Below are 14136 nucleotides of genomic sequence, written 5' to 3'. Positions count from 1 at the left end.
CGACGATTTTGTTGACACAAATGTTACGATAAATAATTCACAAAGCGAATTTTTATTTTTCTCTTTCGGCGTGTTGAATCATGGTCTTGGAGACGACGACTAAATAAGTGAATCCCGTTTTGTGTTTAGGGCATTGATTTTCAGAGTTTGCTCCGATGGGAGTAGCAATCGATAAAAATGGTTCGTAAATAAAACGTGTCAGTAGGTCAACGTGGTAAAAACTTACACGTAACGACGAGATCAAAATATTGCGAGCGTTACTTTACCAGAGATAGTAAAAACCCTGAGATGTGTTTATAAATTTTCGACTATCTTAACTTTATAACGCTGACGTAAAGAGTCGATTATGTAAAACGAATCGGGTGATTCTACTTCTATGAAAAAAAAACACAAAATAAAAGAAACGAATAAAATTTGACCTTGAATCTCTCTTGATGCTGATGTTGCGCACGTAGACGAGGCACGTAGACTTTTGTTATATTGATATCCTCATCTCCGAAACATGCAGTTTCTACACTTGGACAAGTTTTCTCTCCATGTTCTCTCTATAGATATCCATTTGGAGAAATGATATCTCTGCGAGAAGAGACAAGATAGTGTGCGCATCTTTCAAGGCTATTCTCCCCAACATTATCGTACTGTGATGATGTGACTTCTAAGTCGTGCGTCTACACGTCGTTGAAAAGTAGAATTATACGTTAACGTTACGATTTACGACTAGCTATTGTAAAATTTGGCAATTTGTTTCAAACTTATCTGATATCTCCGCACACAAAGATGCGCGGCATCATAGATTTGAATCGTTCCTCGCTTCTCCTCACACACGTGAGGTATTTCAAGTTCACTCAACTTACGCTGCTACTTACGATAGATATCTCTCTCGCTGATATTATGTTTCTCTTTCTCTCCCACCTCTCAATCAGAAGGAAGAGATTACATTCTTTCTAAGTTTCATTGAGAGAACAATGAGTATGCAGGGTCCAGTTAAAGCTGCGAATGTTCCCAAGATTTCAAATGCGATCTTATCTGAACGACGTTCGATTCATTCAAATCAAAATAAATCGAAATATTCTTAAGCAGAAGACGTACTTTATTTAAGACTGAGCATAATTTCTCACAAATTTAGAAGAGAAATTTAGAGTATACAGAAACTTTACTAGATCTTGCCTTACGAATAGTTACAAACTCGTAATTAGTTTTGAATTGAATTTAATTCAAATCTCCGTGTGTATTAATAATTCACATGTTAAAAAATATGTATATATTTGTACATTTTTAACTTGGTTAAAATATTTTTACGAGCTTTATAAATTTGCTATGTTATTTTTATTTATAAAAAACGACCAAACGATACATACGTAACTAACATGATACATAACAAAATGATACATATGCAACATCTTTAAGTGTAGAAAGTGCACTGCGTCTGTTGCGATATCGTATTTGAAGAGATGACAAGTCAAAGATGATAAGTTTATAGACGCATGATCAGTTGCAATTCAAAGTGGACAAAGTCCTATAAAGTTTCGGGAAATAGTACAAGGTGTAGTAGTCCTGCTATTTATTACTATTTATTACTGTTTTTAACGAATATCTCACAAGTGAACGAAATAGTCATGGCAACTCTAACAAATTTGCCGCCGATAGCGAGACTGTCCAACAAAGTAATTAGAATTTTAGGATGTAATCCCGGACCGATGACGTTGCAAGGAACAAACACTTATCTTGTAGGCACTGGTCGCAGGTAACAAACATTCCGTTGCATTTGATAATCGGTTCTGACGCTTTTTAAGTACATAAATTAACGTACATTTAACACAATATTTTATTTTTTTATAACTTCTTGTCAGATTTTTATTTGTTTTGATATAAAAATAATGAATGGCAACGAAATAAATTTTTGTCATTGTTTAATATTTACAGTTGTCATGCTCAAGAATAATTAAAAATTTGTCAAACTTGTGCACAATGCTTTTCGTTTAGGTTTAGGTTAGTTGATATCTTGTGTTACTGGCTATATTTAAGTTAATAACTATAATGTGTGCCAATTACAAAATTTGCAATTATTAAAATATAACACTTGATTATAGAAAATGAAACTATTTTTTCTTACTATGAATGAAGTGTTATCGATTTTTTTTTTCAAGAAGTGCACTTTTTTTTTAGCAATAATTTTTAATTATTTGTCATGTAGACGTGTACTTGTTGACTCTGGAGAAGCTAAAACTGCTGAAGCTTACGTGAAGCTCTTGAAAAATGTGTTGAATGAAGAAAATGCAACCATTGAACATCTGGTAATCACTCACTGGCACATTGATCACATTGGTGGCGTTGAGTCTGTACAGAACTTAGTGAAGAAACTATTTCCTACTGAAAGAGAGCCGATTGTATGGAAATTACCACGTTCGCTGAACGATAAGAACTCATCAGACGATGAGAGGAACATCAAGTGGGAACCTCTGAAGGACAATCAAGTGGTGGAAGTTGAGGGAGCAAAGCTTCAAGTCAAGTATACACCTGGACATACCAGTGATCATGCCTGTCTGCTGATGCAGGATGACAACATTCTGTTCAGCGGTGACTGCATCCTTGGAGAAGGCACATCTGTCTTCGAGGATCTGCATGATTACATGTTGTCATTAGAAAGCATCTTAAAGTTAAAACCAGATCTAATTTATCCAGGCCATGGACCAGTTCTGAACGATCCCATAACTCGCATAGAGTATTACATCAAGCACAGACAGCAGAGAGAAAACGACATACTGCGGATGCTGGATGACCAGGGAACTAACAAGCCGAAAACAGAGATGGATCTTGTTAAGCGGTTGTACAAAGTAAATAGTTCATTAAAACATAAATGAAGCTTAAAACAATTATGATCTTGTTACACTTTTGTCTATTTTTCAAAAACATTTATACGAAATTTATTGAAATAAATAAAAAAAAAAAAAAAACACTATGTACAGGATACTCCGGAAAGCTTGCATTTGGCTGCAGCATATACCGTGAATCATCACCTTCGCAAGTTACAAAAAGAGGGAAAAGTATTTCAAGAAGAGGACGGCGGTTGGTGGAGAATCAAAGGCAAGATTTAATGCATGCATTCTGTGTAGACAATTATTTAGAATAATTTAGTAGTATTAATTGCACGCGGAGAAACATTATTATGAAACATTTATTAAACTCACAAGAGGAAATCATAATTATACATCACGAAGTTTTCAAAATTAGGCTGATAGCTATTATCATTGATGTGCGTACAATGAACAAGAGAGTACATTTTCACGACAATTTCACGAGGTACATATCGCAAGGTGTGGTACATACACAAATCATCTTCCCTGTTTAGGCAGACCGTTAGTCACTTGCGTCCGACTACAAACACAGTTTAACGGTGAATATAAAATATATATATGTATATGTATGTTTGTATATATGATTATATATACTTGGCTATAGACATGTCGCGACAATAAATGTTTCGTTATATTTTTTGTTATAAAATCTGTGTTTCTTTCTCTCTCTCTCTCATTCTCTCTCACTGTTTTTCTACTAGCTATGTTATCTTGGCGAATATTAGCACCCCTCATCTTGAACAATGTGAGGAAATTCCCCCTAAAAAACTTCGATGTCGCGATATACATTCACAGGATATCACTAAAGTACAAATCATTGAAATAAATAAAGAATTGTGATGAGATTTGAGAAATTATCAACCTGAGAAGTAATTCAAATTTGAATGACGTTCGAGAGTTTAAAACTCCGAAATATACAAAAATTCTATGAGAGGCACAAACCTTTTTTTTTATTTTTTTATTTTTTTTTATCTAATAGTTTAAGAGGAAGGCGTTCTTAAGGCTCTGAGAATTTGAAAACTCAAAGACTCAGAAATTCGGAGAAATATGGACATTCGTTAAAGATCCCGAAAAATCTGAGAATCTCAAAGTTTCCAAAATCCAACGATCTATATAAAAAAATATCAAAGTTATATATTGACAATTTTTTTGCAATGCACTTTAGTTATATCCAATATATATATATATATATATATAATAATTATATGGACATATATCTTTAATAAGCTCACTTTTGTTATTTAATTCACCTACTACTCTCTCTTTGGATAAACGTAAAAAATATATATTTATATATATATACTATATATATTTTGTCAACACATACAACAAAATTGTTTTCTCTCTTACGTACATATACATGCATTTTTCCTCTTTCTCTCTCTTTTTCACTCCTTGAATGAAGGTTTATTTCATTAATTAATAAAAACAATGCAGTTATATAAGTTTAGTATCATTAATATTCTAAATAACAAAAAACAAAGAAATTTCAATGATCGAGAACAATATGCGTAACTTATATATATATATGATATAGATAGATATTATATATATATGTATATGAAATGTATATACGTATACAAAATATATATACGTATATATGTACGTATATATATATGTACGTATATATATATATGTATGTATATATATATGTATATATGTATATGTGTACGAAACACACACGTGTGGGAACCACAACGACGAGATGATCCATTCTTTCATAAATTAAGTTAATAATTACACTTCGAGCCTGCAGCATACGATGCTTTTCTTCGTGCTGAATCGCATGCAAATATCATAACAATTTGAAGATAATTTGATTTTAAGATTACAATTGGTCAAATCTCTACTGCTTGTATGAAATTCAGTACGAAACAAAAGCATCGTGTGCCACAGGCTTTATTAGATAGCAAGTGATGACTTGTACAATTATGGACAAGCTTCAGTTCATTTTATCGTCTTGTTTTTGTGTCATAGTAAAAAATTAAAAGATTCAAAGAATAAAACTAAAGACGTAGTTTTTTTTTTTTTTCATTTTCGTACGTCTATGTTTTAACTCAATTTACAACTCTTTTATTTTGGATAGAATCTAGTTTAATGTATCGAATTTAGTTTAGAAACATTATTTGTTAATTATAATTAATTAACGTTATTGTTAATTATAATTGATTTGTTAATTATAATTAATTAACGTTATTTGTTAATTATAATTAATTAACGCAATTGTGATTAATCGAATATCTAGAAAGAGAATATAAATAATTTTTGTACATTTGTTGTACAAAACTTTTTTGCAATTGTTTTACGATTAAAGAAAACTGAAGCCAAATCAATAGATAAAAAACGAAAAGATTTGCGACACGAAAAGGCATACGGATTGCGAAGAAAGACGTTTCTGAAGATAAGTAATAAATCTTTAGAATAATTAATACCTCTTAGAAAACAAAATAGAAGGAAAAAGAAGGTGAAAGAGAAGAACATCTGAGTTGTCACGCTTTCTCGTGCGCCCGTCTTATACTTAAACATTAATAGCTCTTAAGCTTTTAACGATATATATACGGTCTCATATGGCGTCCCTCTTGTTCCATCGCAAGAAGAATCCGAAATATCACTGAGAACTTGGGGTTGTTAAGAAATTTGACATCTATTCTTCGATTAAAAAGTGATACAACATTAGATTCACGAAATTCTACATTTCGTGCAATAAAGATCTAGAAATTCGCAGCCCCAAAGTTGACATATTACACTCTTCTCCTATAAAAATAACTTCGTATCGTTACAAGTGTGGCACAAAGTCGTCAGCAATGACCGAGTCGTTAATCTCAAAGTCGGATCTGCGTGAGAATCCGAGATTGATCTCGTAAAGTAAGAAAATTCAGATATAAGACAAAAGTACGAAGAATGTCATATATACACCATGTGAAAGACGTTTTATAAATTGTCCAAACGCTGTTGTTGAATGTCGCATTTAGTTGATCGCGAATCTAGCTCGATATGATGTTATATAAGCGCGCTCGTCATGTTATTTCTTTAGGAAAGAAGTTCACTGAGAATATCACTTTCTTTGTTTTTTTTTTTTTTTTCACTTGAAACACGGCAGTACTACAAAAGAAAATTCTGCTCGAAGCAGCTCGGATTTATGTAACTCAAAAGATCGTGATCCGACATTGATGTGAGTTCTTGCGGCAGCATTCCGTCTTCTGGCTTCTTGACCACTGTGGTCGCGGCGGGATTGGGAATAGGGGCGTTCACAGCCTGGCGATTCGGAGTAACCGGAAGTGCGACGGGTGGTGATTTACTGGCAACTTGCTCGACGATATTGTTTTGCGTTGGTGGCGATTTTGGTAGAATTCCTTCCATCGCATTGTTCATCAGCTGTGCGCTTTGAGTCGCCACGCTGCTCAGAATCTTCTTCGTGGCGATAATCGCGTGAGCAGTAGTCGTTGTGATAGACCGATTGTTGAGGATATCTTTTGTGGCGTTTGTGATAACGTTATTGATAGCCTGTTCCGCCTCGTTGGTTAGTCGTTGCTGCGAGATTTCCTGAGCAGCACCGCTTGCTAAAACAGAGCTCGCTTCAGCTACAAAACCTGCGGGTTGGTTTAACATGGAACACATGTCTTGTTGAACCGCCTGTTGCATAACTTGTGCAGCTTGAGCTTGTTGGACAGCTTGCTGCACTGCATGAACCTGTAACAATTTGTTCAGTATTTTTTAATTAGTTGTTTTTAATTCTTCTAATCTGAAAGATTTTGTTTTCTGAATCTTTACAACATATTGCTACTAACCTGCTGTACAACTTCCTGCGTTGCCTGTTGTACTGCTTGTTGTACTACTTCTTGAGTCGCTTGTTGTACCGCTTGCTGAACCAACTCAGTCGCTTGAACTTGCTGTACGGCTTGTACCTGCTGCACCGCTTGCTGTACAACGTGAGCATGTTGCACGACTTGCTGCACCACTTGTTGCTGAGCTTGTTGTACCGCTTGCACCGCTTGTTGCTGCGCGTGCGCAACGACTTGCTCGACCTGTTGCTGCGCCTGCGCTAGTTGCTCTACTTGCTGCACTTGCTGTTGCATCGCGACCACATCTTGCTGCGTGAGCGCTTGAATTTGCTGCATGTGCTCCGCTGCAACTGTTGGTATTGTATTAGCAGTAACCTGAAAACAAAGAAAAAATTTTTATGTATAAATTTTATCAATTTATTTAAAGTTTCGCATATTTTTCTAATGTATAATAATAAAGCGAGACATACTGTAGAATTTGACGTGGCAGTTGTTGCATTGACTGGCGTTTCCGGCAACTGCGGTAATAGTGCCGCATTGATAGTAGTCATTAGACTCTCTCCTGTTGGTTCTACTGTCGCGGTAGGTGATACCGCCGTCGCACTCGGAGCTGCTGCTAAAGGTTGTACCGTCTGCGCTGGTATTAACGCTTCCAGCAACTTTACCGGAATCGGCGGACTGGTCTGCTGACTATTACTAATTGCTTCGTGTTCCGACGTCACGTGGCTTAATATCGTGGTAGAATTTGGGTTTACCGAGCGCAACGGAGTCACCATTTGTTCAGCTGCGGAATTTACTAAAGCATCTAATTTTACCGAAGTTTGTCCTAAGAAAAAAACACGATATATCAATATATCGTCGTATATTAACTAAAATCTCATTTTTTATAGATATATATTATTATAGAAAATAACAAATATATAACTTTTGGTATAAATTATACCTGTATTGGCCAGAATTCCCGGCGAAGGCGTTGACTGCTGACTGCTTCCCGAGATAATAGAAGCCTGCTGTTGTTGAATGGCAAATCCGTTCTCATTGTCAGATTCCTCGGTGGTAGTTACTGAAGAATCCATGTGATTCAAGAACTTGTCTACTACGTGATTGCCAGAACTGGATAACGGCTGTGTTCCGGAAGTGACGGGAAAACTTGACAGCGTGCCGAAATCTGGCTGATGATGGTGATGTTTCATACGAAGATCCACTACACCGCTGTTCTGAAGAGCAGTTCCATTAGAGCTATTTTCAGTCGGCAAAACATTGGTGTCCTTGAGGCGATGAGGACTGAGAACTTGAACTTGGGTTGATTCGTGCATACCTTTAAATATAATTTGATGTGTAAGTATTAACATATACATCATTACATTGTTTTCAATAAATAATTTATTTAAACGTTCGTTCAACCTCCAAATTCACTTCCAAAAGAAGTCGGATGATGCGCAGTTACCATCGACAAAGAATGCTGATTGTGTATTAGATCTACCACTCCAAGAAGACCGTTTACCGCCACTTCTCGTACCGGACTGTTGCCGGCCGTTGCGACAGTGACAGTCCTGATGATATCGGTTTGCGAGGGTGTAGCTTCTCTCGAGTTTTCGTTGACCAGCTGTTGAAGTGGGGAAGTGACCGACGTCGGTCCGTTCGCGACTGCTGTTGGTGTCGGAATGCTCTGCATACTATTTTCACTCAGCATACTGTTTTCGCTATTCTCGTCTAGTACTTCTGTCTTCAAATTGTCTGGAAGAATCAACTGAAGATTCGACGAAGATCGTCGATTCATTAGTGGATTTGTCACGAGCGCTGGTGGCGGCATCATAACGTCCGGAGGCGAGTTTGGAGGATGGCAATTGGAGGATTGCGAAGTCCACATCATCACGGGAGTGACCTGAGATGTTCCCGTCGGCGGTGAACTGGGATCACTTTTCAGAATCTCCGAAGAAGTATTTTGTTGCGGTTGAGTCGGAGGATTCGTCAAAAAACTCGCTGGTCCGGCAGTTGTTTGCGTTATTAAAGCTGATGAATATTGGATATGTTATTTTTAGCTTTTTTTATAACCAAAAAGTTTAATATAAATAAGAAATATCAATTAAAAAATTTACTGTTGGATGCTACAGCTGTAGCCAGTGGCACCGCGGTGGAAGATGTGACGAGAGCAGCATCACCATTTATCAGCGGAGGTGAGATGGACTCGACCTTGCCTACGGACGGTTGCGGGGGAGTGGAAGCCGCTGTGTAAAGAAAAGTGTGCGGTTCGCTAGTTTTTCCAGAAGACACCGCGTACATTTTGACGCTGACAGTTTCTGTAGGCGCTAGATCTTGTCTGCGATAGGCAGGCACTACGCACACCAAGTGCGCTGGATGTAGATATTCCTTATCCGGAAGCACAGTGCATTCCCAGTGTGGTTCCAGGCTGTTCGATATATTGTCGCTGTCCAGTTGAAAGACCACTCGAGTATCTTTCAGAAAATTCTTGCCCAGTATAATAAGTTCTAATCCTCCGGTACACGGGCAAGATGTCAATGATTTCTTGCAAATTTCCGGAATTCCAGGTGGTTGAGCTATAAATATAAAAGATTCTCTGTTTACTCTTCTATTCCTGAACATTTATAAATAAACGCAACTATTATCTTAGTTAACCTACTACAAACTATTGGCTGCGAGCAGACTTGCAACGTTTCTGTGGTTCCGTCGGCATGCGTGATAGACGTACGAAAAACCATACGACAGCGCGTGGATTTTTTCTTGCTTCTACCTTGAAGAAGGCCGGCTTCTTGAGGAAATCTATGCTCTACGTCGACATTGCGCTCCTTTAAAATGCCTACGCAGTCGCACGTAATATCTTTAGAGGGCTCTAAGTCGATTTCGATCACGATCGTGCCATCGATTTTTCGTTCCACGCAGGGTGTTGAGTTTTTGCCGCTCACCCGACAGGCCTGATAAAACATGTGAGGCAAAACTCGGCCCAGGTCAGTGCCAATGAATACTTGCAGGGTCGTCGGCTTGTCGTAACCGATCAGTCGAACAATAGGAAAACCGTTGCCACTGCGATCCTTCACTGCACCCCGCGAACCTTCCGTCTGATAACGCGCTCGATGCTGTTGCTCGGGTTGACAGACAATCTGCAGTTGTGTCTTACCATCGGTAGAAATGTTGGCTGGCGATCAAGAAAGAAAAAATAAACGAAATAAAGTTTAAAATATTTAAAAGTTAGATAATAATTTATGGTAGATGCACAGGTACGAGTAAATAGCAGGAATTTCTAGACTTTTAGACAGCGGAAAATGTTTATTATTGAATTGTTGGAGGAAAGCCAAACGAAGGCGGATATATTTGGAGCTTGATCCAACAGGAAACTAAACACTTAACAAATTAATAGAAATTCTTAACCGCATTTAGAAATCTGGAAGTTAATCTTGTTCTAAGAGACTCTAAATGAATTTTAATGCATTTTAATTCTTCACATAGACAATTAACTCTGAAAACTTCGACAAGCTACAAAATAATCTTTTTAAAAAAAATACAACAATTTTGAATTTCGAAGTTTCTGATATTGTGACGGGACAGCGACGATTCTAAAATATTTTAATACATGTATATTCTCATAATCTATTCTTATGTTGATCGTCTGTAAATAAACATGCATTGTTGCTGAGCACAGATTATATAATTTTATTTATAACCTATTTGTGTGACCTATATTTGATATGAAAAAAAAAAATGTCAAATTTTGCGTTAATATTAATGTGTTGTCTTCCTTTTGCTTATCACAGCGTGAAAGAGGCGCCAAACTGAAGGAGATAGCTTATCGGCTACGTAGACAAAATAAACAATTTCGCCGGAAATATATTCACCAAGAGTTTGGTCTTGTTGCAAAATATCGAAGGCGACAACGCGGCTTCTGAAACAATTGTTCATCTCTCCCTTCACTTTCTTGCAAAAAATAAAACAAACGTTTACAGAAACAGCCAGTTTTTATGCTTTATCAGATACTATAAAACCTTTCCGTTGCTGTTAGTCAAATCTAAACGCATACTATATTGATAAATAGAATGTGTATTTAAGATCTATTTGTTTGTTTTATTCACTTATAGAAAAAACAAAAAACTTTTCTAATTTCAATAATGTGCTTCAGTTTTAAGTAAACATCTAATGGATATATTAATTGGTGAAATAACACACTAAATATATAGTATACATATCCTTGTAATAAAAAGTAGAATAAAAACGTACATAATTGCGAGGTGAGGGTGACAGGTCCTTGATGAGCGATCGCTGCTCTTTTGGTCAGTACGCCCATAGCAGGTCGCGGTCTTGTAACCCCTATGACTCTGCTCACAGAGTTCGCGGATCCGGTTCTGGCACCGGATATCGCTCCCAAATTAATTCCATTTATAGCGGTTCTAGTGGACGTGGACTTATTTTCAGGATTGGTTCCGGGTGCCACTTCCGGAAATGCAAAGTTTGCGTCCTCGGATTCCAACTTGATATCCATTTTTCTCCTCTTTGAGTCTTCTTCGCCAACGCCGTTCCAAAGCTGTGGAATCGATTGTAGAATTGCTTAATTAAGTGTGATAAAATATTGTGTTAAATATTTACTAAGAAAGAGAAAAAATGCTATAGAATTTCTTGAGCAAGTAACAAGTGAAAAAAAAATTAGAACCTAAAAACACAAAGTACATATATATGAAATATACAAAATTTTAGAAGCGGCCAACTTAATAATAATTTTGCTTCCATCTTTTCGCATTGAGAAGTTTTACTTGGAAAAAATACTAGAGATTAACACGTTTTCGAATTAAAATGTTGAAGTTCTCTAACAAAATGTTTGAGTTCAACATAGTTTTGCGCGTGATCCTGGGAAAGAACTATTTCGAATGATCGATTGTAAAACGGGTCACCCCGTATGCGCGAGCGTCTGTATGCTTAATTTAACGAATCAGAGCTCGGCTGGGTTCAACTACCGTTCGAGCGGTCGGCGATCTCCGATGATGATATTGATGACGATCACGCGTACCCTCGTGAACACATTAAATAACTTCATCTGGCTTCTAGTCGCCTCTAACGACAGGGTGATGCTCAGGGCCGTAGCCGTAGCAAGAGTAAGTAAAGCACAAGGCCCGCAGAGGGGCCCGTCAACTCTTCCTCCTTCTTCTTCTTCACTTTCCCATCTTCCAGCAAAGAAAAAGAAAAACAAAGACAAGAAATATATTGGAAGCGACAGTCATTGGATTCGATTAGTAATTTGCGGAGTATTTCGAGAATTTTTCTCTCATTTAATTCTTGAAGAAATTATTATTCGATATACACACTTTCTTCTATACACAAACTTCCATCGTTCTTATAAATTTCTTGCGTTGTAAATAGGGGATATATTAAAAACAAGTTTACGGGCCCCTGAAATTTCTAGATATTAGATTTTAGAAAATATGCTCCCCCCTCTAATTTAGTTATTAAAATTTTATTATCTAAATGTTATATAGCTCTCTATATAAAACATAGCCAGATAAACTAGCAATGTAAATTAAGCTATTTTTTACAACAGCTTTATGTTTAATTATCAGCATTTATATTCGTTTTTAGTCGAGATGTATTTACGATTAAACGTTATCGCATATCTTTGAAAGATACTAACGTTGATGTTACTAAAATGTTGTTGACGTTCCTCAGATCCAAGGCCAGAATCGTTTGAGTTATCGTTATCCTGTGTCGTTCTAGAAGATCCGTGCTCATCCGAGTTTCTCACAGTGACACCACTAAAAGACGACAATGACGACAGTGATGGTCTAGATAGTGAGCTTTGTTTTTTTTGTTGTGATTGTTGTTCTTGTTGTTGCTGCTGCTGCTGCTGTTGGCGTTGCGGTTGCTGTTGCTGTCGTTGCGGATTTACTACCCTTTTAGTTACAGGGTGAGTGCGATTGGTTGCGGTGCTTCTCGATACGGACGATGCTGTCACCGTTGATGACGTTCCACCTGCGTTACCACCTATGAAGTGAAAATCATTTTCCTCATCACGTTATCGTAGCAATCGAATTGTTTATATGAGTGATCACGAGGCGAAATTATGAATATAAATAAATAACAGAGATAAACAGATACACAGGTAGATAAACATAATATATTTTCACATCAAAAAACCTCGAGAAAAATTTTCGCAATTGCCTTAGATTCTAACAGACAAAACCAGATAAAATCTTTACAGCTTCGTACGATCGTTAGATTCTTACAAATAATCAGAATCTTAAAAATTTCTTGGATCCTGAAATTCTCAGTCAGACTCTCATGAATCAGTAAATCCTCACAAATCAACGTATTGACTCCCATCGATCTTCCGTGTAACTTCGCTTCTTCCCCGAAACCGTACTTTGTAACTATCCAGATTGAATTCTTCTCTTATCTCTGAGATCCAAAGTGTCGTGAAAATCGTATTGTCAATAATATTGTTGTTCGATCAGCGGAATTGTACATCCTTGAGATTCCGAAACTCACTCTCCTTATCAGTAAAAAAAATCGAACTCCTTGGAACACTACCGACCATCACCATTGGACATAACATTGATAGACCACCTCGATTTACGCATTGAACATGAAGACTCCGCGTGTGCATCGTCGGGGAACGATAAAGAGGGAAAAATACGAAACACATGAGCCGGGCGAAAGAGGGACAAAAAGACAGAGACGATGAGCGTGAAAGAACGAAGAGAGGAAGCGAGAAGGGGGCAGAGCAATGTCGGATGGGTCTATCTATAGACCACCTCGACTATGGACGGGATAATTGCGTGGGGGTGAAGTTGCAATCGCGGACGCAACTGGTGGCGACTGGGGTTCGATTCTCCTCCTCCCCCAATCCTCCTTCTTCTCGCCCTCTTCCTCCTCCTCCTTCTGTCCCAGCGACCCGGCATAAGGGGGTGGATGCGTAATCGACGCATGCACACACGTGCATAAGGTGCATCTGTGTGAACATCGAGGAAAATCACAGGACGATGTCAACGACCCAGGCCGTCGGTTTGCAATCTCGTTTCTCTCGCTTTCTCGCTTTCGTCTCTTCCTCTCTGATGTTATTGTTGCTGTTATTTTGCCAATCATTACGTCAACATACACACTTATCTCCGTCGGTTCTTTTTTGTTCTTCACATACACAGTCAATTACCATTATGAAGATTACACAATTCAACAAAATATTAAAATACGAAGAAATTGCGAAGAATGATCGCTCGTTAGAGTTTGTCGAGGGTCGCAAATTTGACAAATTTAGAACTTGAACTGGTAAACAAAATTATTTTAACATATGAATCTATTCCACTATATTGTGTATTACTTATTGATGCGTTCACGTCAGTCAAAACAATATTTATCTCGAAAAAGAGAGTAATCGCTTTTCAAGATTGCAGCTTTGTGATGTTATGTTTCCAAAGTAAATCACATGACTTTTCGCTCGATTCCGTGTGAATCATCGATCGAAAAGTTGCATTCATTGAAAAAAAAAAAAAAAAAAAAAAAAA

General features: G+C 37.2%; 2 protein-coding genes across 6 annotated transcripts in view; one reads left to right on the top strand and one right to left on the bottom strand.

Moving 5' to 3' along the window:
* The first annotated feature begins 1406 nt into the window (after nucleotides 1–1406).
* Nucleotides 1407–4199, top strand: LOC109863925 (endoribonuclease LACTB2). 2 transcript variants are annotated; one of them, XM_020444610.1, is made up of 4 exons: nucleotides 1407–1543; nucleotides 1673–1744; nucleotides 2195–2834; nucleotides 2967–4199. In XM_020444610.1, the coding sequence occupies exons 1-4, from the start codon at nucleotides 1485–1487 to the stop codon at nucleotides 3093–3095; spliced, it is 900 nt and encodes a 299-aa protein (XP_020300199.1). In that variant the 5' UTR covers nucleotides 1407–1484; the 3' UTR covers nucleotides 3096–4199. The 2 variants fall into 2 exon arrangements, with proteins under 2 accessions (XP_020300199.1, XP_020300198.1); XM_020444609.1 differs by having other exon boundaries at nucleotides 1407–1744.
* A 1723-nt stretch (nucleotides 4200–5922) lies between these two features.
* The window catches only part of LOC109863919 (nuclear factor of activated T-cells 5-like), a 24627-nt gene continuing 16413 nt past the window's right edge, over nucleotides 5923–14136 (bottom strand). For 2 of the 4 annotated variants that reach the window (XM_020444595.1, XM_020444594.1), the window contains exons 2-10: nucleotides 12270–12619; nucleotides 10868–11171; nucleotides 9279–9791; nucleotides 8737–9195; nucleotides 8042–8650; nucleotides 7581–7955; nucleotides 7108–7463; nucleotides 6644–7012; nucleotides 5923–6545 (exon numbers count right to left, since the gene is read on the bottom strand). In XM_020444595.1, coding sequence (XP_020300184.1) covers nucleotides 5958–6545; nucleotides 6644–7012; nucleotides 7108–7463; nucleotides 7581–7955; nucleotides 8042–8650; nucleotides 8737–9195; nucleotides 9279–9791; nucleotides 10868–11171; nucleotides 12270–12619 — 3923 coding nt within the window. In that variant the 3' untranslated portion in view covers nucleotides 5923–5957. Of the gene's footprint in view, nucleotides 6546–6643; nucleotides 7013–7107; nucleotides 7464–7580; nucleotides 7956–8041; nucleotides 8651–8736; nucleotides 9196–9278; nucleotides 9792–10867; nucleotides 11172–11598; nucleotides 11790–12269; nucleotides 12620–14136 lie in introns of those variants that run through there. The other 2 variants (XM_020444597.1, XM_020444596.1) reach the window with 2 other exon arrangements.

This window comes from Pseudomyrmex gracilis, unplaced genomic scaffold (genome assembly GCF_002006095.1).
Source record: "Pseudomyrmex gracilis isolate BER0280 unplaced genomic scaffold, ASM200609v1 scaffold_14, whole genome shotgun sequence".
NCBI classification, from domain to species: Eukaryota; Metazoa; Arthropoda; class Insecta; order Hymenoptera; family Formicidae; genus Pseudomyrmex; species Pseudomyrmex gracilis.
This window is presented reverse-complemented; position numbering and strand designations above follow the sequence as displayed.